Below are 25,181 nucleotides of genomic sequence, written 5' to 3'. Positions count from 1 at the left end.
GACAAAAACTTCCCCTTAGCTATACTGTAGTACAGTCAGCATCCTTCTCTAACATGCTTATAATGCATTAAATCAATAGTGCTTGAATGAGTAATAAAATTACACCTTTGCAAAAAATGTAAACAAATTGATCTACTCACAAACTCATTATCCAACACATTTTCAACTCAGTGAAAACAGACCCGCCAAGCAAGTCACAGTCTCGAGATTCCCCTCCCCCTATGCCCACACCAGCTCATCACATTTGAAACTGAATGCTGAATAAAGAAACAGGAAAACATGTTAAAAATTTAAAGACTTAAACTCCTACTGACTCTTAGTACTGTGGCCTCTGCAGTGAAGCAAAAGTAGAAGAGCAATATACTCAAAGCTTAGTATTCTGCCTTGCTTCATAAACAATTAGATATGTTCAACAATCCGCAGTCTAGCTAGCTAGGATACTTTCATTCCAACTGATAGAGACTTATGAAGAAAACTGGTTTTAATAAGAACATTGTGCATGTTTGAAGCATTTCACATGCCTTATCTACTTATAGTCCTTACAATAACCCTTGTAAGGGTTCTGTCCTGGGCCCACTGTGGCTCAATAAACACAACGTTTGTTGTTTTCATAAACAACTTGGCTGAAGGGATTGAGGGGATGCTCATCAGATTTGCAGATGACGCCAAACTGGGATGGGGTAGCCAATGCTGTAGAAGACAGAGTCAGGATGCAAGATGACCTGAACAGATTGGAGAATTGGGTCCAAACTAACAAAATGAATTTCAAAAGGGACAAATGTCAGATTTTACACTTAGGCAGGAAGAATCAGCTGTACAAATCTAAGATGGGGGACACCCGGATTGCCAGTACAGTGGTACCTCGGGTTACAAACGCTTCAGGTTACAAACTCCGCTAACCCAGAAATAGTACCTCAGGTTAAAGAACTTTGCTTCAGGGTGAGAACAGAAATCGTGCTCTGGCAGCGCGGTGGCAGCAAGAGGCCCCATTAGCTAAAATGGTGCTTCAGGTTAAGAACAGTTTCAGGTCAAGAACGGACCTCCGGAACGAATTAAGTTCTTAACCAGAGGTACCACTGTAGTACATGGGGAAAAGATCTTAGTAGACCACAAGCACTGGTGGAGGAAGAGGAGTGTGGGGGGAGCACACCGCTCTTGGCAGCACAATCCTGTCAGGGTGCCATTGTCGCATGCCCCGCCCCTACAGGTGGCGCACCCCACCCCAGGATGTGCACCAGCCCCGCCCCCGCCTGCTCTCCACCCCCCATGCCCGAGCATGAAGCTCCACCACTGACCACAAGCTGAACATGAATCAACAGTGTGATGCAGCAGCACAAAAAGCTAATGCTATTCTAGACTGCATCAACAGAAGTATAGTGTCCAAAACAATGGAAGTCATAGTGACACTCAATTCTGCCTTGGTCAGACCACACCTGGAGTACTGTGTTCAGTTCTGAGCACCAAAATTTAAGAGATATATCAACAAGCTCCAACTAAATATCAGGAAGAACTTTCTGATGGTGAGATCTGTTTGACAGTAGAACGAACAGACTCCCTTGGAAAGTGATGGACTCTCCTTCCTTGGAGATTTTTAAACAGAGGTTTGATGGCTCTCTGTCATGAATGCAACTGTTGGTCATTGTGTTAAAGAACAGGCAGCATCTTCAAAGGATGCAAAGAAATGTTGAGTATTGCTAAAGCCTGAAATCAATATAGCACAAGTCTTTTAGATAAACAATCAGATACAGCATAAAGGACAATGAGAAAAAGAAGAGACCCCTCAGCATAAAATTAATAACATTTTAAGTCACATTTGCAGAAGAATAATGGGATGGAAAGGTCATTAGCATAACATACCCTACCAAATGGATTCAGCATGATAGTATCTCCTTTAAATTATCTGATCGTTCACAAGTTGTCCCAAACCAACATAACATTAAATAAGAACTCGATAAATTACAAAGCCCAGAGCGAGGTACTGTAACGCTTTTATGGCAGCTCAAAATATGAGCATAAGTCTCTCCATGGCTCCCTTGTGATTATATTGAACTTGAAAGCTCCGTTCTAGCTTCACTTGTGAGAATAATTTTTATAATGCTCATTCATTATCCGTTGACTATTACATTTTCCACCCTTTATGGATTTCTACATAGCTAATTAGCCAGGAAGCAATTTCTGAAGCAAGACAATTCAGCAGAGGTGGTTCAGTCACTATTCATTGTGACCCCATGCACCATTCTTTCTAATCACTGACAACTGACCCAGGAGAACCCCGAGGGAGATCTAGGCTAAAGCTAAGGCAGATTTGTAACACAGGCTTACTTGTTGCTTGAAACAGTCAGTGGGCATGCGCAAGGCTGGCAGTCATTAGGTGATCCTCTAACAATCCCATAGAACCCATGGGCACACCTTTCACAGTGGTTGCCACTAGTGTTGTGACGGCAGTTCTGCGAAACAGAGAGACCACAATTTTCAATAATCAGTTTGAAAACATTTTTGTTCGTTACCACCATTACATAATAACACATTGGTTGGAATAGACCTAAGGTTTGTTTAATCCAGCGTTGTGTTTCTCACTCCATTAAAATGAAGTGAAGCAGAATGGTGTTGGGTGAGGGGGAGGTGAATAAGGGACAGAAGGGAAGACAACACCACATGGGCCATCAGCTGGGGGTTCCCTTCCAAGCTTTCCCTTTTGCTCTGCAGTCTTTAATTCTGCCTCTTTAATGGGACAGTGTTAACCCCCCCCCCCACCATTACATTAAATAAGGACAGAATTAGAAAGTTGAAACCCTATGCTTGGTCAATTCTCCAGGTTTCGGTTTGGTGTAGGAAACATTTCAAGATTTTCTGATTTATTTGTTTATATTTGAAGAACTAGGATCATTTCCAAGATAATTCAATGGGAGCTCTGGTGAGCTCATCCATCTCTAATTGCATTGGCTCCAGAGATCTAGTGAAGATCACCCGAGTTCTGGCTAGATATTTGAAAACAAACCCGGCATACAAATCTCTTGTCTTCTCCCCACATTACTTAATCTGCTCACCCAACTCTCCCAGAAATACACCTACCAACTACATGAAGTTTTTCTATTAAGTTGGTCCATACTCTTTCCTGTAATCATCTCTTTTTGGGTTTCTTTTCTCAGCTAGTTCCCTATGGGCTACCCGAGCACAAAGAAATAAAAAATAAAGGTAGAATTGGCCCTATTTGGTTTGGTCCACAGCTTGTGTGGCAATCATGTTGGTAGGTAAAGTGATGTAGAAGACATTCCAGACATGTGCCAATGAGATGTGGCCAGTTGTGTTTCTGCAGCATACGGCTGTTTGTGTTTGTAGTTCATACTTTATTTTCCATTGCAAACTCTGGTGTGTATATATAGCACAACATATTTATTTATTTGTTTGTTTGTTTTAAAAAGGTCCATGGCTGTTTTGTTATGGTGCAAAAGAACTCAGCACAAAGACAAAATTATTTGATAAACAGTATACGCAAAGCAGAATCGTTGTACCTGACATATGGAGGTTTCAGGATCACACATGTCACTATGGCCATGGCACTGACACGGAACACAGGCACCAAACGCCGGTCCTGGTCTTCTGCCAGCAGATGTAGAAAGAAGTCTATAGAAACCTGGGGAGCATGTCTGCAAGAAAACACAGCGAGGAAACCAAATGCCATTATATTGTGGCTTGAATAGGAAGGATTGGATAAGACTGCAAACACATCTCCATTCCCACTAGCTTTGACAGGCGACCTGCTCTTCATCATTCCAACAGCATGCTTCAAGCTGTTTTACAAACAATGCACACTACACTTTAGAAGTAACAGAACCAATCCTAATTGAAAACTCTGCTGCCAGATCCCTTGGGTTGCAAAGCAACACTACTAGGCTTTTCATATTACAGCTAGAGAAACCTTTCATTTAGATGCTCCCTCCTTGTACATCATGTATCTCTTCCTCTATTTCCTAAATAAAAAAAATCCCTTCCAGTAGCACCTTAGAGACCAACTAAGTTGGTCATTGGTATGAGCTTTCGTGTGCATGCCCACTGAAACAGAAGTCACCAGACCCTTATATATAGTGAGAGGGTGGGGAAGTGTATTACTCAAAAGGGTGGTGGAAATGGGCGATTGGCATTCCCACCACACTTCTGAGTAATACCCCTCGCCACCTTCTCACTATATATAAGGGTCTGGTGAATTCTGTTTCAGTGTATCTGAAGAAGTGTGCATGCACACGAAAGTTCATACCAATGACAAACTTAGTTGGTCTCTAAGGTGCTACTGGGAGGGATTTTTTAAATTTTGTTTCGACTTTGGCAAACCAACATGGCTACCTTCCTGTAACTAGATCTATTTCCTAAGAAAGAGAACTCCCTCTCTGTATACACACACTGGCTGTACAAAGTGAGCAAAAGTACTCTGTATTCATGTTGTCCTTGCTGTGTTTTTCTGAGATGACAAGCTAATATCTGCCTACACACAGGCTGATAGATAACAAGCTAATGCCCAGTGATACTCAGCAAAATATGTCTTCATGGCTACATTATTTATACTCGTATAATTTAAAGACCATAAAAATAAAGAATTCAGGAGAATAAAAATGCTACCACGGCCTGAGACCATTAGTCCTTGAAATAAAATTTATCTAGGTCTTGTACATTTTCTTCACCCAGCAGTAAAAATCAGTAAGCATGCTGAAAATTCCCATCAAGGATGACAGATGCAAAAAAAGAGAGGCAACCCTGCATCTTCTGACCCTCCTTTCTTTCCTATTATTCCCTAATGCACCTCTCATCTTTAACCAGATTGTAAACCTGTGGACATAGTTTGCCTTTTCAGAGTTCTACAGAACTGCTTTATAAAATAAAAATAGCAACAGTAAATAATGATGATAACAACAATGGTAGTGTTATAATGCATCTATAGCTCTTCTGAGAAGTACAGAATTTGAAAATCAACAATTAAGGTTAGGGAAGAGCCTTGGCTCAGTACATGCTATGAAAACAGAGGTTCAATCCCAGCATCTCCAGGCAGGATTGGCGGCAGGAGGACACTGTCTGAAACCTCAAAGAGCTGCTGCTGGACAATATAGATCAGACACGGGGAAGCTGAGGCCCTCCAGATACTTCTGGATCCTCTAAACAGCATGGTTATAGCTCAGACATCATGGGAGTTGTAACCAAGCAACATCTAGATCAGGCATCCCCAAACTGCGGCCCTCCAGATGTTTTGGCCTACAACTCCCATGATCCCTAGCTAACAGGACCATTGGTCGTGGAAGATGGGAATTGTAGTCCAAAACATCTGGAGGGCCGAAGTTTGGGGATGCCTGATCTAGATGGCTGCAGGTTTGCCTCCCCTGATATACAGAATACTGAGCTAGATGGACCAGTGGTCTGACTCAAAGCTGGACAGGAACTAATATTAGGGCAAGGGCAAAAGCTCAGTGATAGTGCACCTGCCTTGTGTGCAGAATGTCACAGGTTCAATCCCTGCCTTCTCTAGATAGTGCTGGGAATTTCCCCTGCTTGAAACCCCCGAATAGCCACTGCTAAGTCAGGAGAACCAGTGGTGTGCCTCACAAACAGCTTCCTTTGTTCCTATGTTGCTGGTTGTGCCTTGAGACTCATCACACTTAGAGGGCCTTCACCTTTGAGCTTTCCCAATACTTTGTTTCAGTTATTCTCGGTTTAGGTTTACAGCTTAGCATTTTCACAGCACCAGGATTGATTGGAACATTAAGTTTCCAATGCTATGAACTAATCCTCATTCAGAATGACTGAATACAATGGGACTTGTTTCTGAGTAAACATGCACTCCTGGTAAAATAGAAAAATTCCTTCAGTAGCACCTTAAAGACCAACTAAGTTTTTATTTTGGTATGAGCTTTCGTGTGCATGCACACTTCTTCAGATACTCCTGGTTACAGTATCATGAGACGGTGCCAGAGACATGGCAGCTGCTAACTCAGAACTATGGCTGCTGCACTGCTAGCAGAAGGCAGAGTTGGGAAAAGATAGCCTCAGTGGCCTGCCTAGTTACTGAAACTCACTCAGCACACATACACCTGCATAGTTTTGCTGAAGTAGCAACTAAGGATGTTGGAGAGTTCAGACAAAAATGGAAACGGGAACAGAAGTTGCTGATGTTAGTTTCTTTGTCCCGTGTCTGGAAAGGAAATCAATGCAGTGAATAAGATCTGTATTCATTGTTTTAGTTGCTTTCATTCCGCAAACGATGCATTATTGATTATACCTTTCCCCCTAATTTACACTGTGACACCTCTGCACTGAAATGAATGGGGTGGAGTAATGTAATGACATCATCATTATGTAAGTTATATAATTACATAAATTACATAATTTCACTACAGCAGATAGCAAGAATAATAACCTAGTTTTTGGAAGAAGATGAGCTGCAGTAGAACAGAGACAGTGCTGTGTGCAAGGAATACAGGGCAGAGTGGAAAATGATCCCTTCCCACAACCTAAGTAGTAGCCCACATATCTTTAACACAACATGGTGGCAACACAGGTAAGGCTGTCAGGTTCACTTAGCAGTGAAGGAGCTAGCAATCTTCCATGGAACCACCTCATAAACTAACACCAGCACACCTCTATCCCTCCTGCAGCAGTTTTGCAACTTTTACAAAAAAATAATAATCTATTCTTACTTTAAAAAACAAAACAAATGAAGAAATAGCCGTGCTCGTTAAAAGGGGGGAGACAGCTTCTCTGAAACATGGCAGGTTGGTGAAAGTGATGGTTCAGCTATTATTTGAATAGCTGGGATGTATGTTCCTCATACAAATTACAAAACACAAATGGTCCAGCTCATACGGTCAGTGAAAAATATACTATAAGCCCTCCACAAGTACTATGGGCTTTCTACATTATTTCTATTCCTGTAGAACACTATAGTTCAGGATGCATTTGTCAAAAAGAACTACAGTAGAATCATTATAAAGGTTAAAATGGACATGCAGTCTAAAGTGTGACAGAAGTCTAATGGATACACTTCTACTGCATTCCTGAGCCATTTCAGGACAGAGTACATGCACTGAAAAACTATTTCCAGCAGACTTGGGGCCAAACTACATAGATCACAAAGATCTGCAAGGAGCCTTCCTGGCTGCCTGGCTGCCTGCAGCATCGGATTGGGACTCTGTGGTGGTGGGCTAGTTTTTTAACCCTTTGTCCTCCACTCTTGGCTGCATCCACATTAGGTCCCCTGCACCTATATTCTGCAATGTCAAAAAAAAATAAATCCTGTTTATATCATGTCCACAACAGGGGTGGGGAAAGCATTCAAGGTCCCTTAACCCCACACACCGAGATCCTGATTAAAGCTTGTGCCCCAGGCATTTGTCAAATAAACTACCCCACACTGAAAGGAGCAGCTACATGACTAACATCACATGTTTTTGGCCCTTAGGCTGGTGGAAGGAGTTTCAATTCACATTCCCTCCATTAACTTAAGTCTCGTTGATTTCAATGGACCTACTTTCAGCATGTCCAAGTCTGGAGACAACACATTTCTTTTAAAGGATTCAGCACATCATTTAAGATCTTTTACATTCATTTTGGATTTGGAAGATTTGGAATGTTAAAGCTGCCAACTGAACATACCTGCTGTTCATTTGGCATCATCAAAGTTTGGGGGAAATTCTAATTTAGATGAATAATAATGCATGATGATTTTGTTCTTCACTATATATTCCTGAATTCTGTGAACTGTAGTTATCAAAAACAAGCACCATAAACGAATGTTTTAAAAGTGCCAGTAACTTTAGAAATTATACCCTTGGCACCAGATATGAATAAATAACCAATATGACAGGTCTTTGAATAACAATAAAATCTTTCCCGTTTCATCTGATATGCTATTTATATTCCTCTGTGAAATAATTTCAGAGAGGAAAATGTGAGCAAAATATGAATAACCTGAGCATATAATAATATTTCTCAGTTGATAAGGTGCACATAGCGTATTTGTTTTTTTAAAACAACAACAACCACAATTGTATTTGTGATGTAAGGTGTAAAGGTTTTCAAGTTGCTGTCATCTTTAAATTCCATTATAACAACTTTGATATGCACATTATGTATACAACTAATAACAAAATTAAAGAACACAAGTGCCAATCTCAACGGAAAAGTTTTTTTCTAAAAGCAGAAAAGCAAAATCACAAAGAACTGTAATACAAAGTTGGCGTACTGAGAGTATGCTCGATGACTGCTTAGCATAGCCTTTACAGCCCAGTCCAGTTTTGTTTATATCCACTCCAATTTATTGACCCACCCATTTATTGAGCACTCACCCATTTTACTAGAGCACCCTCTTATTAACCTAATTAAATCCTCAAAGTTCTGTCTGGATTGCCTCCTGCTGCACATTATGAAAATACCATTGGTCTGGAATTGTGACAGCAGATTCACTAGAACATAAGGATCACCTGGTAGAATTAGACCAAATCCAATTTAATCTAGCGTCATGGGTCAAATCCAATTTAGTTATACCCAGAGTAGGCCTATGGAAATCAGTGGATGGGAGTAACTTCAATGGGTCTATTCAGAGTCCAAACTGGATGTCATATAGGTACAGGCATGATCAAATATCCTGACACTTCTCTAAAGGTTAAAACCAGCCATAGGGATGTAGGGGTAAATGGGATTGGGTGCAGAGCACAGGGTATATATGTGTGTGTTAATACTCTGTGCCCTTTTTCAATCAAAATAATGTCCCCCCCAAGCTGCAGATGGAAGCAGGTATTCTATATTAAAATTGGGGGGGGGAGAGTTCCGTGTCAGTGCACCTCTGAAAGTGTGTGCATTTATAACGCCCCACTCCACTCCACTCCACTCCACGGCACACCGTGCTTTGATAGAACTGTATGTATGACTGTATCAATATTATTTTCATGGTCCTGATGCACAGAATATAAAGGGGCAGAGGAAGATACAGATGAGCTGAAGGAACAGAAAACTGTAACACACTGTGTAAGCTCCAGTTCTGGAACAAATTCTGGAACTTCACCAAGTTAAACTGGAATTCAGGAAAATAAGAACACAGGGCGAAACTGGAAGGAACACTAACAGGGATGGGGAACCTGTGCTCAAATTATGTTGGACCACAGCCCTCATCATCCATTACCTCTGGCCATGCTGACAGGGGCTGATGGGAGTTGGAGTCCAACAACATCCATAGGGCTACATGTTTCCCACTCCTTTCATAAAGGAATGGTATGCCGCATGGGAGCTGACTTGGGCCCCAGGTTATGGGCGCCCAGTGCGTGTAACGTCATGGCGTCATGAAATCACGTGCAACCTCTGGTCTTGGAACCTGACTTCCGGTGGAACCGGAAGCCAGGTTCAGAGGTCTCAAAAGGCTTTGGACAGCATGTCCAAGGCCTTGCGAGACCTCAGACGTTGTGTGGGGGCCCTGCGGTGTGGGTGCTGAGCACCCACAACAATTTTTGTGTGTGTGTTCAGGCACCCAGATCCCCCTATAGTTGTGTTGCCCCTGGAATGGTGGAAACCTTTCATCTCATCACTACTGATAAAGTGGATACAGTATAGACACATAGTGAAAGAGTTACTCTACCTCACAAGACAAGCCAAAATAACCCAAAGGGCACTCGCATTTCTCAATCAGTTGTGCACGAGGTGTCCTTCCCGACACATTTCCTTCCTCTGCAACTTCCATGGAGATCTCAGAAATTCTGGCAGAAGGGTGGAGAAAAAAATTAAAACTAGCTAATGAATCTCTTCAGCATTGATTTGGCTTTAGTTGATACACAAAATTGAATATAGCTACTTTTTCCTCAGCCTCTTGGCATCCTTCATATAAGAAAAAAAAACCCATTTATTTTTTGTCTGCCTCCAAGGAAGATCAAAGCTAGCACCATTTTTAACGTCATTTATAGCTACGATTAGTCTACACCAAGGGAACTAATGTAAAGTATACTTGCGCATTCACCTTCAGTATTGTTTTGTTTTAATTTTAGAGCCAAAATAACAGAGCTCGGCAAACAAAATGGAACTTACAGGATGTGCAACACACTTCAAAGACAATGCCGACTTGCCTTTCCAAGACTGTTTTTTAAGATCTGCAGCCAGAATCTAATATTTTGTCAGAATATCATGAAGAACCTCAAACAGATGCTCCAACACACTTATCATGCCATGTAAGGTTCCCCCCCCTTTTTTTAGAGATAGCAAACACATTGCTGAGTCTTCTCCACCTCACCTCATTAGATTATACCTTCTTTATGAAGGATGCTGACGTGCATGTATGTGTGGTGCACACACACACACACACACACACACACACACACGTGCGTGTATGAATATGCATGGGTTTAAAGCAGGAGTGGGGAGGCAGTGGGGCAGAAGAGATGTGGTGGATGTTTATACCACAGAGAACACTTTGGAAGTCATAGAAAGATAAGAAAATAAATGGGGGGGGGGGTTCCTACACATTCAGTGCCTGACTGGTGACTTACCTAGCAATTTCTGTAGTTTTGTTACAAAGAATGTTGCCATTTTGGAGCCAGTAGAATTGGTTCATGTGCCATGAAAACAGAGTGCTAAGAGACAGAAGCAGCTAAAACAGAAAGCAGCTAACTCCATACAGTGGTACCTCGGTTTATGAACACAATTGGTTCCGGAAGTCTGTTCATAAACTGAAGCGTTCATAAACTGAAGCGAACTTTCCCATTGAAAGTAATGGAAAGTGGATTAATCCGTTCCAGACGGTCCGCGGAGTAACCGTTCATAAACTGAAGCGAACTTTTCCATTGAAAGTAACGGAAGGTGGATTAATCCGTTCCAGACGGGTCCGCAGAGTACTTAAACTGAAGCGTTCATAAACTGAAACATGGGTGTAATTGGTTCCGGAAGTCTGTTCATAAACTGAAGCGTTCATAAACTGAAGCGAACTTTCCCATTAAAAGTAATGGAAAGTGAATTAATCCGTTCCAGATGGGTCCGCGGCGTTCATAAACCGAAAATTCATAAACCAAGGTGTTCATAAACCGAGGTTCTACTGTACTTGCGTTCCAAAACAAAAACAAATCACCTGTAGTGTGTTAGAAAGCTTATGGCAAGGGAGGGTTGGCTGCTGCCTAGAGTCCACTTAATGAATTTTTAACACAGATACCCAGTTTATATTAGGATTTCCGAAAAAAGACTAAAATGGAGCAAACAGTTCCAGTTCAAGTAAATAGAGTGTCCTTGTCCACTTTTCTTGAAAAAGGAAAACAGCCACATAATGTAAGAAATGTTTCCATTTTGAGCAGTAAATCTGAATCCGGGAACAACCAAATTAACACAGCAGGAGAAAAATGTTTGGCTTTAGGTTTTCTAATGGCAGCTTCTGAATCACTTGCTGTAATAGCGTCACTTTGATGCAGAAACACGATTAGCGTTGTGGCTAAATTACATAGCTAATATAGAGTTACCACTGGAATTAAACTATTTTTACACTTGAACCTACTGTCAGTGTAAGGTTTCTCTATATTATTTTGCTGCAATGTCTTGGTGATCTGCAGTGCTGCATTTGCAAACATGTCAGACAACTCCCCTTTTTAAAATACGTGCCATAATTAAGGAATCAGTTCCCAAAGACTCATAGGAAAAGTCTGACTTCACTGAATCTAATAATGGCCCTCTTAGCTGCCCCAATTCTCCTTGCCCCTGGTATGCCCTGTACCCTTTGCAGTTTGGAATCATAGGTACATAGTGCCGCTGGATCTGCAAACTTCTTGATGCGCTGCTAAACTACCAGCCTTCTGGTAGGGGCAAGTAAGAGGCAAGAAACTAGAGAGCACTTGCTTTGCATTGGGATGGAGTTTGCAGCATCTGTCGGGGCAAGGAAGATGCAGTGAATTTCCCCCCTTCTATAACTGTGATTGGCGCCCCCCAATGTTTCAGAGCAGTATTTTGGACCCCTTTTTCTTATGCCTTACCCTCAGAAAAGAATTGTCCAAAATGATTAAATTGAAGATAGTGTTGGCAAAAAGTAGTGAACAATTGTATACTCTTAAATACACTATGAAAAACTAAATGACTTTGTGAATAATCAGCAAGGTGCATTACGCAACCCCTGCCCCCAACAAAATGATTGTTTTGGTCATAGAATCATTTCAATAAAAATACCAAATTTACAAGAGATAGGAGTACCAGTATTCCATAAAGGTAGGGTATTCAAGTCACCCAAGAGCAACTTGCATCGATATTTCCCATTGAGTTGGTTCCTATGATCAATAGCTAGAGAACAACTGCTCAAGCAATCAAGCAACTCATGTGAGCAGCAAACTCCAGTAACATTACGGCTCCTCTTCTATGAACTGGAAAATGTGTGTGAGCAGTGAGTCGGTGGCTGATCTGCAGAACTCGGTCATTTGTTAAAATTTAGAGCAACCGGGAAACTGACATGTTCTGCAGTGCAGTTTATTATGATGCACACTCACACAGACACTCATAGTGCTCAGTTGGGTTTACGTCGAGACAAGCGCTATGCCTTGGTTTAGCCCTGGGATAGTTGTAGCTGGGATTTAGTTCAAGGGCAGATAAATGAGGATCAGAAAGGAAACAGACACGATCATAGATAGGCATGTAGTAAGACACTGGATTAGGAAGGGAAGGATCAAAGGTCCCAGTATCAATAAGACATGGTTGTAGGTGTGGGGTGGTGGTGGTAGTACTAGATATGGCAGATGGGAAGGAAGAAAGAAAAACACAGAGGCAAGTGCAGAATCATAACAGGTCAGAACACTGACTTCCAAGGCAGCAATAGAGAGTTAAAGGGTCCAGAAGCAGATGCAAAACAGAAATCAGGGGAAGCTAGCAAAAGCGTAGTCAGGGCCCTCACGGTAAACACAGTAAGCAAACTCAAACCGATAAGCTGGCTTCAATGGGCTTGGTGTCCTGATTGGTGTGGGGAGTCAGCTGATTCTCTTCAAGCTGGAAGGTCATGTGATTCTTTTCAGGCAACCTACTGGGCACCTTTCGCCCTAAAACAGGCATAGGAGAAGCCTAGCTTGCCTGGCTTCCTGAGGATCCAGGGACTACAGGTGCTGCAGTCCCTAATTTGAATTCCCAGCATTGGGGCTTTAGAGAAAGTGTGTGGAGAACTGCAGCCTAAGTGGTCACAATAAATTGACTTTGTAATGTGAACAATTCTTTTAATTCTCCTACCTAGTCTATCCCTGGACTAATGCAAGGCTAGCCACTGAATATCATGGCTGAGTGAGGAGTTGAAAATGGGCACCTGGGTCTTAAAAATGACACACTATTACACTGTACTGGCCCTGAGACATCCATGTTGGCTAACTAATAGTGATTCCCTGAAGGGATTTGGTCCCACTACTCAAAATCTAACCCTCTTCCACTTTCTGCAATTAATTACTGGCTGGCAACTCTTTAGTTAGCAGATTTTAAATGGGTTGTTGTGTTCCCTCATTCTCTTGGATTATCTTTTATTGAATATAGTTGCTGTCAGTGCTTGATTTCAAGGATGAGAGGTTCTGCCATTTAAGCCATATAGAGATTTATATAAAAAAGGTAATTTATTGGCCTAGTCCAACACAGGTTCTCTTCAGCCTACTGACACCAATGGTGCAAGATGGAGGTAATACTGTGTGAGACTGTACATTAGAAGAGACTAACTTAATCAGGCCAAATGGAAGCTGGACCCGAGGGCAACAGCTGGTGGCTTGTGCCTTCCTTGTGAAAATGAATCCCCTTTGAAATTACCTGGAGATTGATAACAGATGCCGAGGTTATAAATATTGATTGCATCATGCAAAACGGTTACCTGCTTTGCCTCATGAAGCTGCCATGGGTAGCCTTAATGAGTATGTAATGAATGTTGTACAAAACATCCATGAAGTCCTCACGGGTCACAGTCTGACTGACCCTTGGGTCCTCGCTGTGATATTTCCACTCATGCTGAAAGGGAAACAACATCAACACCTCAAATGATTTAACTGTTTCCAAAGTGCCAGTGACACAGCATCTTGAACAGGTTGGATTGAAAAATTACCTCTGTCATTTCTATCTCATGTCTTGTCAATTGACCGTTCAGAGGAGCAGCTACGTGCCTGACAATAATTCGCGTGTGGGTGGGAAGCCCACCTCTGATTATGACCTGGGGGTTGTAGGTTGCAAAGCCAGTCTCTTCTCGTGCTTCAAAGAAGATTGCATATTTCAGCTTTCCCCCATAAGCTGTCAACTAACAAAGAAAATAAAAACCATATAAACATTGACTGGAAACCAACACCATATGCAGTTGTTATTATTATTATTATTATTAATTATTATTATTATTATTTTAAAAAATATTACCGGTATCTTTTTTTCAATGAGACTAAAGGTCTGAAAGCATTATTTTGTGGATCTAAACATTATGTAGCTGTAGGTGAATGTACCTTTCCAGTATGTTTAAAATATGTTTTTGAGCTCTTCAGTTAGCATAAACCTAACCAGTTCACTTCTGTGTTGTGTGCCCCACATAACAGACCCACAAAATGACTTAAACTGAACCTACGAAGCCCAATTCCCCATGTCCATTTTAGGAAACAGTCTCAGCCATTTTTGTATGGTGACTTGAAAAACAAATTTCTTGTTTTTCAAAACACTCTTATTTTTCCTGTAACAGGCTAACAAATCAATCCCTCTAGAATTTGAAATGAAACAAAGCAAAACACAGCAGCCTACTTCAAGATAACCTAAAGCACATTCCAACATGGTGGCTGTTGTGGGAGCTTTTTCTACTACACTTCCCAAGTGCACTGCTCTGTATCTTAATATAGCTGGAGGGTTAGGGTCAGCTAGAAAGAGACTGTGTTTCTTTCTGGATAATCCCAAATTGATCAAGGTCAGCTATAGCTATAGGCTATGAACAGAATTTTGTACTTAAGAGTATTGTATTGTAATGATTTCCTCAGTACTCAGATGGCTGTGCCTCAGCATACCCTGAACTGCAAATGTTATTAAACAGTGTTTTTCTAGTATTCCAATGGAGCTTGCCTCTATCTGGGATGGGAAGAACAAATAAGGAGAGTTCTGCCAGTTTTATTTTATTTTATTTTATAAATGCAATATATACTAGCTTAGTTGAGAGTTGTTCTTTCTGCACAAACAATAAAATAATGTTCAGAAAGATTCATTTGGCTATTTGGGGGTGGGAAGGGGGGGCTCTCCCCAACAGTTTTTCGTGAAGATTCTTTTAAAGAACTTTTGCAAATTTTGGGGTTCTCCCAAGACTGCCTATTTAGCTACACAAGGACCAGCAGGCAAACAATTGTGACTATTCAGTTCATCTTACCCTTCCTATGGAAACAAAATGTAAAAACTGCAAAATATCAGCTCCAATAAGAATTCATTCCCTTTACCTTCCGCCCTTCAAACTGTTTTGGAAGTCTCCAGTAAAATGGTTCCGAGCGTAACTCTTGAGTGACCAAGTCGATATTTGCAATTGTCTCTGGATATTGGTATATAATCCCTTGGACAGTTTGCTGCTTGACATTTTCATCAACAAGAGGAAGAATGACTTGATCTGGCTTCAGAGTCAACTATAGTAATTAAAAGATTAGACAAATGCAATATTTTATTCTTTCTGGACAAACAATATTAATTTGTGAATTATCTGAAGATTTAAATATTTTATTAAACAAGCAAGATAACAATAAAATATACACTGGAATATGCATAGTAAAGCATTGAATAGTACATACTCAGAGACATCCTACAGACCATCTTGGTTGTGAGTCCTGGAAGATCTGCTCCTTGCCTTGCAGGCCTTTCCCCACCTGGCTGGGAGGACAGGGCCCTGACTGACTCCAGCTGCAGAAGCTGAGGCAGCTGATCAGACTCTTGGGCTAGATTGTTGTTGTTATGGGGCTGGCTTGTTGCAGGAAGGCATTGCTGCAGTTGATTTTTTGCATCTGTATTTTAGATCTTGTTATGATTTACATGGAAATACAGTTTGGTTGTGCATGTTTTAATATTTGATTTATTGTTTATGACTACTTTTGTTATGTTGTAGTTATGTATCTTTTCATGTTATTAACTGCCTTGAGCATGGTTTGAAATGTGAAAAGGCAGCATACAAATAAAATATGTATGTATGTATTAAAATAGTTAATGGCATTCACCTTTGTATCATTCAGGCAAAAGTGAATTAAACATAACAAACTTTTCATAGTGCTCTACGGTTTGTTTACTATCTCTGCACCAGATGTATTCTGTAAGTTTAGCAACTGTTGCTGCTTTCCATACTTCAGGGCACAATCCTATTAAACAACTTAAGGGGCTATCGGATTTAGGACAAGCCCTGGGGGTATGCCAAATATGATACCACCACAAAAGAGTCAGAGGTAGGGTTGCCAGACTCAATAGAGGACAGGACTCCTGTGCCTTTAATTGCCCTGCTCTCTTTTGAGTCTGGAAACCTTAAAGAGAAACCAGCAGACCCTTTGTTTAATTTCCAAGCAAAGGGTCTGCTGGTTTCTCTTTAAGGTTTCCAGACTCAAAAGAGAGCAGGGCAATTAAAGGCACAGGAGTCCTGTCCTCTATTGAGTCTGGCAACCCTAGTCAGAGGCACAGAGCCATTGGGACAACGAAATCAAGTGAAGTCATGGTTGGGATTTGGGTAGCACAGGGAAGGAGCATGTTAACACTAAATCCTATAATGTGGTTGTCAAGGGCAGAGGGATAGTCAGTCTATGCAGGAGCCAGACTCCTTTTGTGGTTGACTGTATTTCTCCTTCCCTACTAGGCTGAGTATTGGCTATAGTGAATATTCCACTTGGTGTATTGAATCTTTGGTCCTGGAGAAATGTGAATGTAGGATTGCTCTGACTGATGGGGATGCACAGGTCAGAGAAAATGCCTGGGTTGGATGAATGTACCGTAGATATTAGACCTCATTTAGCCTATATATAACCTAGGAGAGTCTCAGGTTTCACATTAAAAATCTATTGCTTGTGCAAGACCTCATGTGACATTTCTTAGTTTTCAATCTCATCTTGACCCAGTTTTTTTTAATTTTGAAAAAGTTTTTAAAAATAAAAATAAAACAGGTAGGTTTTTTTTGAACAAACAGCAAAAACATGCCAGACAAACTTACAGAAATCAAATAAATCTGAAAGAACATCAGAATAATTAATTTCTCACGTGCGAAGAGAAATTGTGTAGAATGCTAAACAAGTACAAGGGGAGAATCTGAAACTATACAGAATTGCACTGATGCTAAAGATGCAGATATGGCAATTAAATTAAGAAAAGAAAACCATCCTTGAAAACATCAGTCTCTTTGTGGAACTTCACAAAATTCCTGTCTAGCAAAGAAGAAGAAGAGATGAGGCCCCGAACTGACATTATTATTTTTCTACTGTATCTGTAGCAGTATGACAGCACATTTCTTTGAAGTGCTAATGCCAAAATGAAGTGTCTGATTTCACTCTGGAGGTGTTCCCAGTTCTCATGCATTAGACATGCTAATCAGCAAGAAACTGGTTAATGCACAAAGTATTTGAAATGCACGCCTCAGTGTCATGGTACCGGTGTATAAGAGGGTTTTGCCAGTTGCACTCAATCTGTTCTAAAATAGATGGGAAGAGTTACAAGTTTTTAATGTTCAGAAAGAAAGAGACTGCAGCGTGAAGCTGCAAGCCTCATTTGATATGAGAATTCACAGAGGGATAATTGATCATTAGGGAAATTTTAAATCAGGTGCACCTGCACCTTCCAAAGGGAGTGGTTGCAGGAGAGGTGATGCTTTGATTAACTTAGGCTTCAGTCCTATGCCTATTTACCCAGGAGTAAGCCCCACCTCTGCTACAATGGCAATCCTTATGCATGTTTACTCAGCTCTGCTGAACACACTTGGACTTACTTCAAAGTCAACATGCATAGGTTTGCTTTGGCTATACTATATGTAATGTTTACTGACTTTTATTCTCCTCCCAGGCCACAATCGATAAATGAAATTGGACCATACCTGACTATAAAAGGTCTCCCTTTCGAGGAATGCATAATTCACTATCAAAGGTATCTCCTTTCAAGGAATGCCAGAGGGCCAGTTGATAAATACATGTGCTGCACTGCACTTTCTTTTTCATCACTTGATTAGTCAACAAATGGTGACTTGTGGCTAAACCCCAATTAACTGAATAGGATGGCATTTGTTTAAGTGATATATGAAAGTTCTGTATCTGGTGTTTGATCTGAAATGGCTCATTCATGTGCAAACCAACACTTAATGGTGCAGTCTTCACTTGATGGAACATCCATGTGTGAACCAGCTTGGACTCTTCAACAACTTGTCACATACAGCACAATACTGGCCTTTTTTTTTGTCTCCCCCTCTAGTACTCAGTCTACTTGAAAATCTTGATGTGAGTTCTATGAAAGGTTCTGATAAGTACGGAAGCAAGATGGAACATGAATTTTAAAAGCTTAAATTTCCATATAGTGCAAAGGTAATGGTATAATAAGTGTCCCAAATCTTTTCCTACAGATTTTGCATTCTGTGTGCAGTCAAGAAAAATGTGGATAAAGCCATTAAGCTACCGAAGTTGCATCATCTATGATTTTATGTTTTTGGAATTCCATTGTCCCTCTTTCTTCCATTGCCTTTTAAAAACAAAACTGTAGCCTAGGAAGGGGCAAAGTAGGGAAAGGTGACCCCCCCAATATATTTCTTTATCTCCATGACTGACAAATAAGGTATGCTTCACATGGCCCCTCAGTTTCTCAGGCTAAAAGAGGAAATTGCCTATTTCCAAATCTTAATATTTGACAATATTTGAAATATTTTGAATGATTGCATGGATATTTTTTAGCTTTATCAACAACAAAAGTCTTAAAAGGTGGATTTTTACTGCAGCTGATGGGGATAAACTAACACATAATCCCCTCTCTGCTAGCTTCTGTCAGCAGGAAGAGACATCTCCAGCTGAGAGACAGAACCACTGCCACATTAGAGGTTCCAGCTTCACCCAACATGGTATCACTGGCAGTTCTCCTTCCAGCAGAAAGGACCAACATAGATATGCTGCATGAAAAGCCACATGGTAGTGTGGTACCCAGGAATGGACACAATGTTCTAAATGACATTTAAACAACACTGCATTATAATTTATGCTAGTCAGACATGCTGAGTCAGTGCATCTGACATCCATAAAACACATGGCGATTATGCTAGTCAACATGTTGATACCTTTGGGTCCATAGGATCAATGTAGGTGGACACCAGAACTGTGGGGGGAAACAGCAACGATAGCACCAAACTGTACACCATTTGTTCTCTCTTTTCTCCCCTCTTCTGACTTAAGTGCTACAGCAGGCACCCCCAAACTGTGGCCTTCCAGATGTTTTGGCCTACAACTCCCATGATCCCTCGCTAACAGGACCAGTGGTTGGGGAAGATGGGAATTGTAGTCCAAAACATCTGGAGGTCCGAAGTTTGGGGGTGCCTGTGCTACAGTGAGTGGAGAAGTGCCTTTGTATTGGATACATTGGTTTAGTGATGACAATTCAATGCTTTTTTTTTTTAAGCCACAGAATCACATTGTTGATTGACATGCATTATGCGACAGTGCCCCAAAATCCTTCTAACTAGCCAATTATTCCCATTTTGTGCAAATTATACATTTTGTCAAAGCACTGGCAAATGTTTCTTAATACTGAAATCAGCCTTAAAAGCAGAAGAAACTTGCCAGTTCCTAAGACAGGAAATTTTTCTACATTTTGATCACCAGGGACATCCCACTGAAGAAGGTATGTCAACACCTGAAGGACTGGAAGGGGTTTTCAAAATTATTTGGCAGTGCTGGCTAGAGCTGATGGGAGTTGCAGCCGAAAACATTTGCAGGGCACAAAGTTGGGGGAGGCTGGTAGAAAATGTTATATTCAAGGACACAAAGAAGACAAAATGTATAATATATACAAGTGCTAGAAGATAGTAACTGGCTAGGTGATAGCACTACTTAGAAATCTGGCACCCGATGCAAGCCCTGCTGAGATTTGTTCCATCTGAGCTCCCAGGTGCAAACCCTGCTTCCTTTGCAAACACAGCCTGACTTTTAAAACACATGATCAAACGATGCCTAAAGGGAAGCAGTGCTTCTTTCTGCAGGATTTGCAGCCACCACTCTACCACTGACAGCCATCCATCTCCAAGTTAGTGGTGGAGCTGAAACTAAGTACAAGATAGGATGCCATACCATATCAATATTGCTTAAAGAACACGTATGTTAAAGGTATGATTCTTACTTGTTTTAATTTCCTGGTATTTTGGAGCTTAAGTGGACATGGAAAACCCTTGTTAATTGAATATATTAAAGGTAAAGGGACCCCTGACCATTAGGTCCAGTCGTGACCGACTCTGGGGTTGCGTGCTCATCTCGCATTATTGGCCGAGGGAGCCGGCGTATAGCTTCCAGGTCATGTGGCCAGCATGACAAAGCTGCTTCTGGCAAACCAGAGCAGCACATGGAAACGCCGCTTACCTTCCCGCTGTAGCGGTTCCTATTTATCTACTTGCATTTTGACGTGCTTTAGAACTGCTAGGTTGGCAGGAGCTGGGACTAAGCAACGAGAGCTCACCCCGTCACAGGGATTCGAACCGCCAACCTTCTGATCAGCAAGCCCTAGGCTCAGTGGTTTAACCACAGTGCCACCTGGGTCCCTCAATTGAATATATTAGCAATCCATTATTCTAGGTAGAAATGAAAACCTCCGATTTTCCTCAGAGCTTTGCATTTGAAAAACAAAGCTCTGAAGTGCTACGTTTTCTCATGGAACCGTTGTCCTCGGTTGATTACATCACCTTTCTTCAGGGTTTTAATAGCTTTGCTCTGAGGCCTGACACTTATTGTGAATGTTTTGACCCTGATTGCCTACTGGAACATGGTCTTCTACCCATTTCTCATAAGTGTGCAATGAAAAACACTGCTTAAATGTTTTCCTACACTTCCTAGTTCCATCTCTGTCTTGGACTAAAAGACACCAGCAGGAAACAACATTATTGCATTACATGGCTCAGCAGCGCCTTACTCACCCACATGCGGACCAGCCCCTTTGCCTCACTGCACTGTGATGTCAGGCCAAAGCAGTAGCAGCTGCTGCAGCCAAGTGGGTTTCTGGCAGAGAGTCCAAACCTGCCAGGTTTGCACTTGTCACAGTAGACACCCTCCACATTAACCTATTGTAGAAAGAGGGAAACACTTTAGAGACAACAGCATCAAAACACTCGCACACTGCGTGGTTCTTATAGCAAGTAGTTATCACAATAAGATTCTTTAAGATACATATTGACTTGGACAAACGGTAGTATGAAGATCTGGAGATAAACATGCTGATGTCTGCAGAATACATTGCAATTTTACAAAACTTCACAAACTTACTTGCCTGCTATCCTGTATTTAAACATGTACCACTGGGAAGCATGAGAACTGAGTTCTAGATCATAATGGTTCAGGCCCAGAACAAGTTAATATCCAGCAAGGCTCATCACAGGGATACACAGATCTGGTTCACGCTGTCAATTGTAGCTCAGTGCAAAACACCCAAATGCGCAAGTTTCCAGACAGGAGATTGTACCGGTAGGCACTACACTCATCTCCTGGTTCTACTGCTACTAAGCCATGGTTTGCCTTAGCATGTCATCTGGTCGCAGGCTGCTGGCCTGTCTCACTTCAGACAAACCATGAGCTACAACCAATGTGCTGTTTCCAGGTAGGCATAACAACACAAGAGTTTTGCCTTCCAACTCTGCTTGTGGGCTTTTCAGAAATATATAGTTGGGTACAATGGCAAAGAGGATTCTAGACTAGATGGACTTTTGGTTTGATCAAGCAGGGCTGCTCTTATGCTCTTCTTTAACTGTTTTTACACATCATTTAACCATATAAATAAATAGGGCAACGTAATGATAATTTACAATGGGGTAGTTACATTAAAGCCAATGAGGCTAAAAGTAAACAAACAGTCAATGAATCGTGCCTTAAGAATGAGAAACAATTGTGAATATATTCAGGCAGTGTTTTAACACAGGCTGACCATGCTGAAGAAAAGTATTAAAGTATTAAAAGTTTTCTACAATCCATGAGAAATTGTCCTGGCAAATTTTGTGTGTGTGTGTGTGCATACGCACGCACAAACAATTCATTTTAGTGGGTATGATGTTAATTCTATACATTGTTGATTAAAAGAGAAAACCTCAGGGCACCATAAACAAATCCATTAAGGCAATGAACTTGGATTTAAGATGATTTTGCAGCCTATTGATCCAGTGCAAGTCAAGATGCTATCATCTCAGGTTCATTATCCTACGACGACGACAACAACAACAACAGCTACACAAAGTTGGAATTCCCATGTGCTTTAAGGGCAATTTTCATTACAACCTCCAACATTGTAGCTGCTACAAATGCTGAGCTTTCAGTGCCACACAGAGAGGGTGGCACCCACTTCTCTCTTTCAAAATTCTAAATGTGTGCCCATTGCACCAAAAAGGTTGGTGACCCCTGTAACTCAATGGTCCTGGTTCAATGGGAATAAAAGAGTCAAAGCTAATTTGACTTGTTAATTTTTTGATGCTTGAAGCCTGACTAATTTGGATAGGGGCAAGTGTATGTGCCACATTCTGTGCATGCTGTCAGTCTGAACAGGACTTCTGAGTGTGGCAGCACTGAGGTGATCACTAAAGGTGCCTAGCAAAGCTCTCCAGAGCCTTGCTTGGAAAATAATTTTAAAGGCTCGTTTAAGGTGGCCTCAAAGATTAGTGATCCTTTACAAGCTCCCCCCTTTTTTTCCTCCTGTTCAGACTGAAATCCAAACTAGAGAAGAATTGTGGGCTTCCCTCATTCAATTTATTACCCCATTACATTGCAAAGGGAGGGGAGATAAAAGGCTGCAGAGGTGGGGAGAAGCCCACTTATTTTCTTTCTCTCCTGCAGCTTCCTAAATCTTTCTCCAAGTTAATTTGAAGTGATCTTGGGAGAGCAAGCCAATCTCTAGTGGCCAATTCTCAGCTATCCCACCTTGATACCAACTTTTCTGTACTTTATTCCATTCCTGCACTTGGTTGGAGTCTGTTTATCCCACTGGCTCCCAGAGGAAAGAAATGTGGAATGGTCTCTAGCTTTGGGACAGGGGCAGGTAGATCCCATGAGGCCAGGGAGGCCAACAGCTAAGGAGCTATGAACTCTAGTCACCAGATATAACAGCCCCACTACTGGTCAATTATTGAAGGATGAAAGGTAGATCAAGAAACCTAGATCAGGCATAGGCAAACTCGGCCCTCCAGATGTTTTGGGACTACAACTCCCATCCCTAGTTAACAGGACCAGTGGTCAGGGATGATGGGAGTTGTAGTCCCAAAACATCTGGAGGGCCGAGTTTGCCAATGCCTGACCTAGATAGATCAAGGATTTCTGTCTTGCTTCCTTCATCCCTTGAATGTATAGCACAAAGAAGGAGTTTAGGACCTGCTGTTTCAGGATAACTGATGACCTGTTCTTGCTGGAAACCATGTAGCAAGTCAAGACAAGCAGCCTTGCACTCAAGTTCATCAAACACAAGTGTAATAATAATAATAATAATAATAATAATTTATACCCCAACCATCTGGCTGGGTTTCCCCAGCTACTCTGGGCGGCTTCCAACAGAAATATTAAAATACAATAATTTATTAAACATTAAAAGCTTCCCTTAACAGGGCTGCCTTCAGATATCCTCTAAAAGTCTAGCAGTTGTTTTTCTCTTTGACATCTGGTGGGAGGGTGCTCCACAGGGTGGGTGCCACTACCGAGAAGGCCCTCTGCCTGGTTTCCTGTAACTTGGCTTCTCGCAGCGAGGGAACTGCCAGAAGGCCCTCAGCACTGGACTGCACACTTTATACCTATTTACTTGGAATTAAAAAACACTGAAGTAAATTAGGGTTACTGCTCAGGGGTTCAGGCTGTGAGTGTGTGACCTGGTGGAAGACACTCGCTATTATTTAATCAACAGCTGTCTACCAATTTGAGCCAAATGAAAGTTGCTATAGTGGAGAACGCTGAGAGACAAAGATAAAACTTTTGGTGACTAATACTTCACTTACCTTGCAGGTGCATTGTCCTGTATGATCAGAACATGAACATTTTTCCATTTCTGAATCACAAGTGTGTGGCTCAGTCCCTGCTGCCAGGCATTCACAGGCATTGCATTGCGGGTAATTGCGATATCCCAGCCTGCATTCGGAGCATTTCTCCCCAGAGAATTCTGAGCGGCAGAAACAGCAGCCAGTGTCAGGGTTGCACTGGAAACTGAGAGATCCAGCTGGACTGCAGTCACAAGCCTAAAGAGAAGAGGAGATGTTCCATAAAAACATTTAATGATTCTATGTTAAAGTGTTTCATCTTTAACCAAAGAAAAACAACTCCCTCAAGAACAACTGAAACTATTGCCAATTGTCAACATATTTACATCAATAGGCTAGGCAACTATTTTGTGCAGGTAAAGAGTCCACACATACTGGATTCATTTCTTAGGTATTTTGTCACTTGAAGGACATTTTTTTAAAGTACGTGGATTGGTATGGATCACAAAGCCTGCATGAAAACTAAGGTCCGATAAATTCCACTAGTGAATCAATGCTTGCACAATGTTTTGGAGCTCTTTGTTATGGAGAAAGTCTTCAATCAAATCAAAGAAACAACTTTTGCAAAACCAGAAAGGACTCCTTCTTGTCCTGGAATCTTTGTCCAGTTTGCAAAGAAGTTGAAAAGGCATTTGGGAGTAAGGATCACAATGTTAATTCTGTATTGAACTTACATTTCAAATCTACAATAATGATACTGAGCACATCAGAGCTGATCCTAAATTTGGATACTTCAGATTAATTTAAAACAGCAGTTTGTTGCTTTAAGGTTTGGTCTGCTCACATTTGTTATTACTATAGTTTGCAACTGTAAAATTCTTTTATGATTGGAAACTAGGAGGGATAAAAATTTACAGGGTCAGCAAATTAATACATATATTACCCAACCAATATCCACACTAGATAATGCTCACTGGTGCTGTTGTGGCAACAGCAGAAATATATTTTATTTGGACACATGCATAAGAGGAATGTTGTATCCAGAATTGTGGCTTATATTAACAGGCAAGAGTACAACAGC

General features: G+C 41.3%; 1 protein-coding gene across 8 annotated transcripts in view; it reads right to left on the bottom strand.

Moving 5' to 3' along the window:
• Positions 1-25,181, bottom strand: part of LAMA2 (laminin subunit alpha 2) — a 372,327-nt gene that overhangs the window by 99,596 nt on the left and 247,550 nt on the right. For all 8 annotated transcript variants that reach the window (XM_035109029.3, XM_088666122.1, XM_088666125.1 and 5 more), the window contains 8 exons: positions 24,122-24,358; positions 21,077-21,220; positions 15,405-15,584; positions 14,054-14,242; positions 13,826-13,959; positions 9,611-9,728; positions 3,513-3,647; positions 2,323-2,447 (listed from right to left, as the gene is read on the bottom strand). In XM_035109029.3, the coding sequence (XP_034964920.3) occupies positions 2,323-2,447; positions 3,513-3,647; positions 9,611-9,728; positions 13,826-13,959; positions 14,054-14,242; positions 15,405-15,584; positions 21,077-21,220; positions 24,122-24,358 (1,262 nt within the window). The remainder of the gene's footprint in view (positions 1-2,322; positions 2,448-3,512; positions 3,648-9,610; positions 9,729-13,825; positions 13,960-14,053; positions 14,243-15,404; positions 15,585-21,076; positions 21,221-24,121; positions 24,359-25,181) is intronic.

Source organism: Zootoca vivipara, chromosome 3, assembly GCF_965207765.1.
Source record: "Zootoca vivipara chromosome 3, rZooViv2.hap1.1, whole genome shotgun sequence".
NCBI classification, from domain to species: domain Eukaryota; kingdom Metazoa; phylum Chordata; class Lepidosauria; order Squamata; family Lacertidae; genus Zootoca; species Zootoca vivipara.
This window is presented reverse-complemented; position numbering and strand designations above follow the sequence as displayed.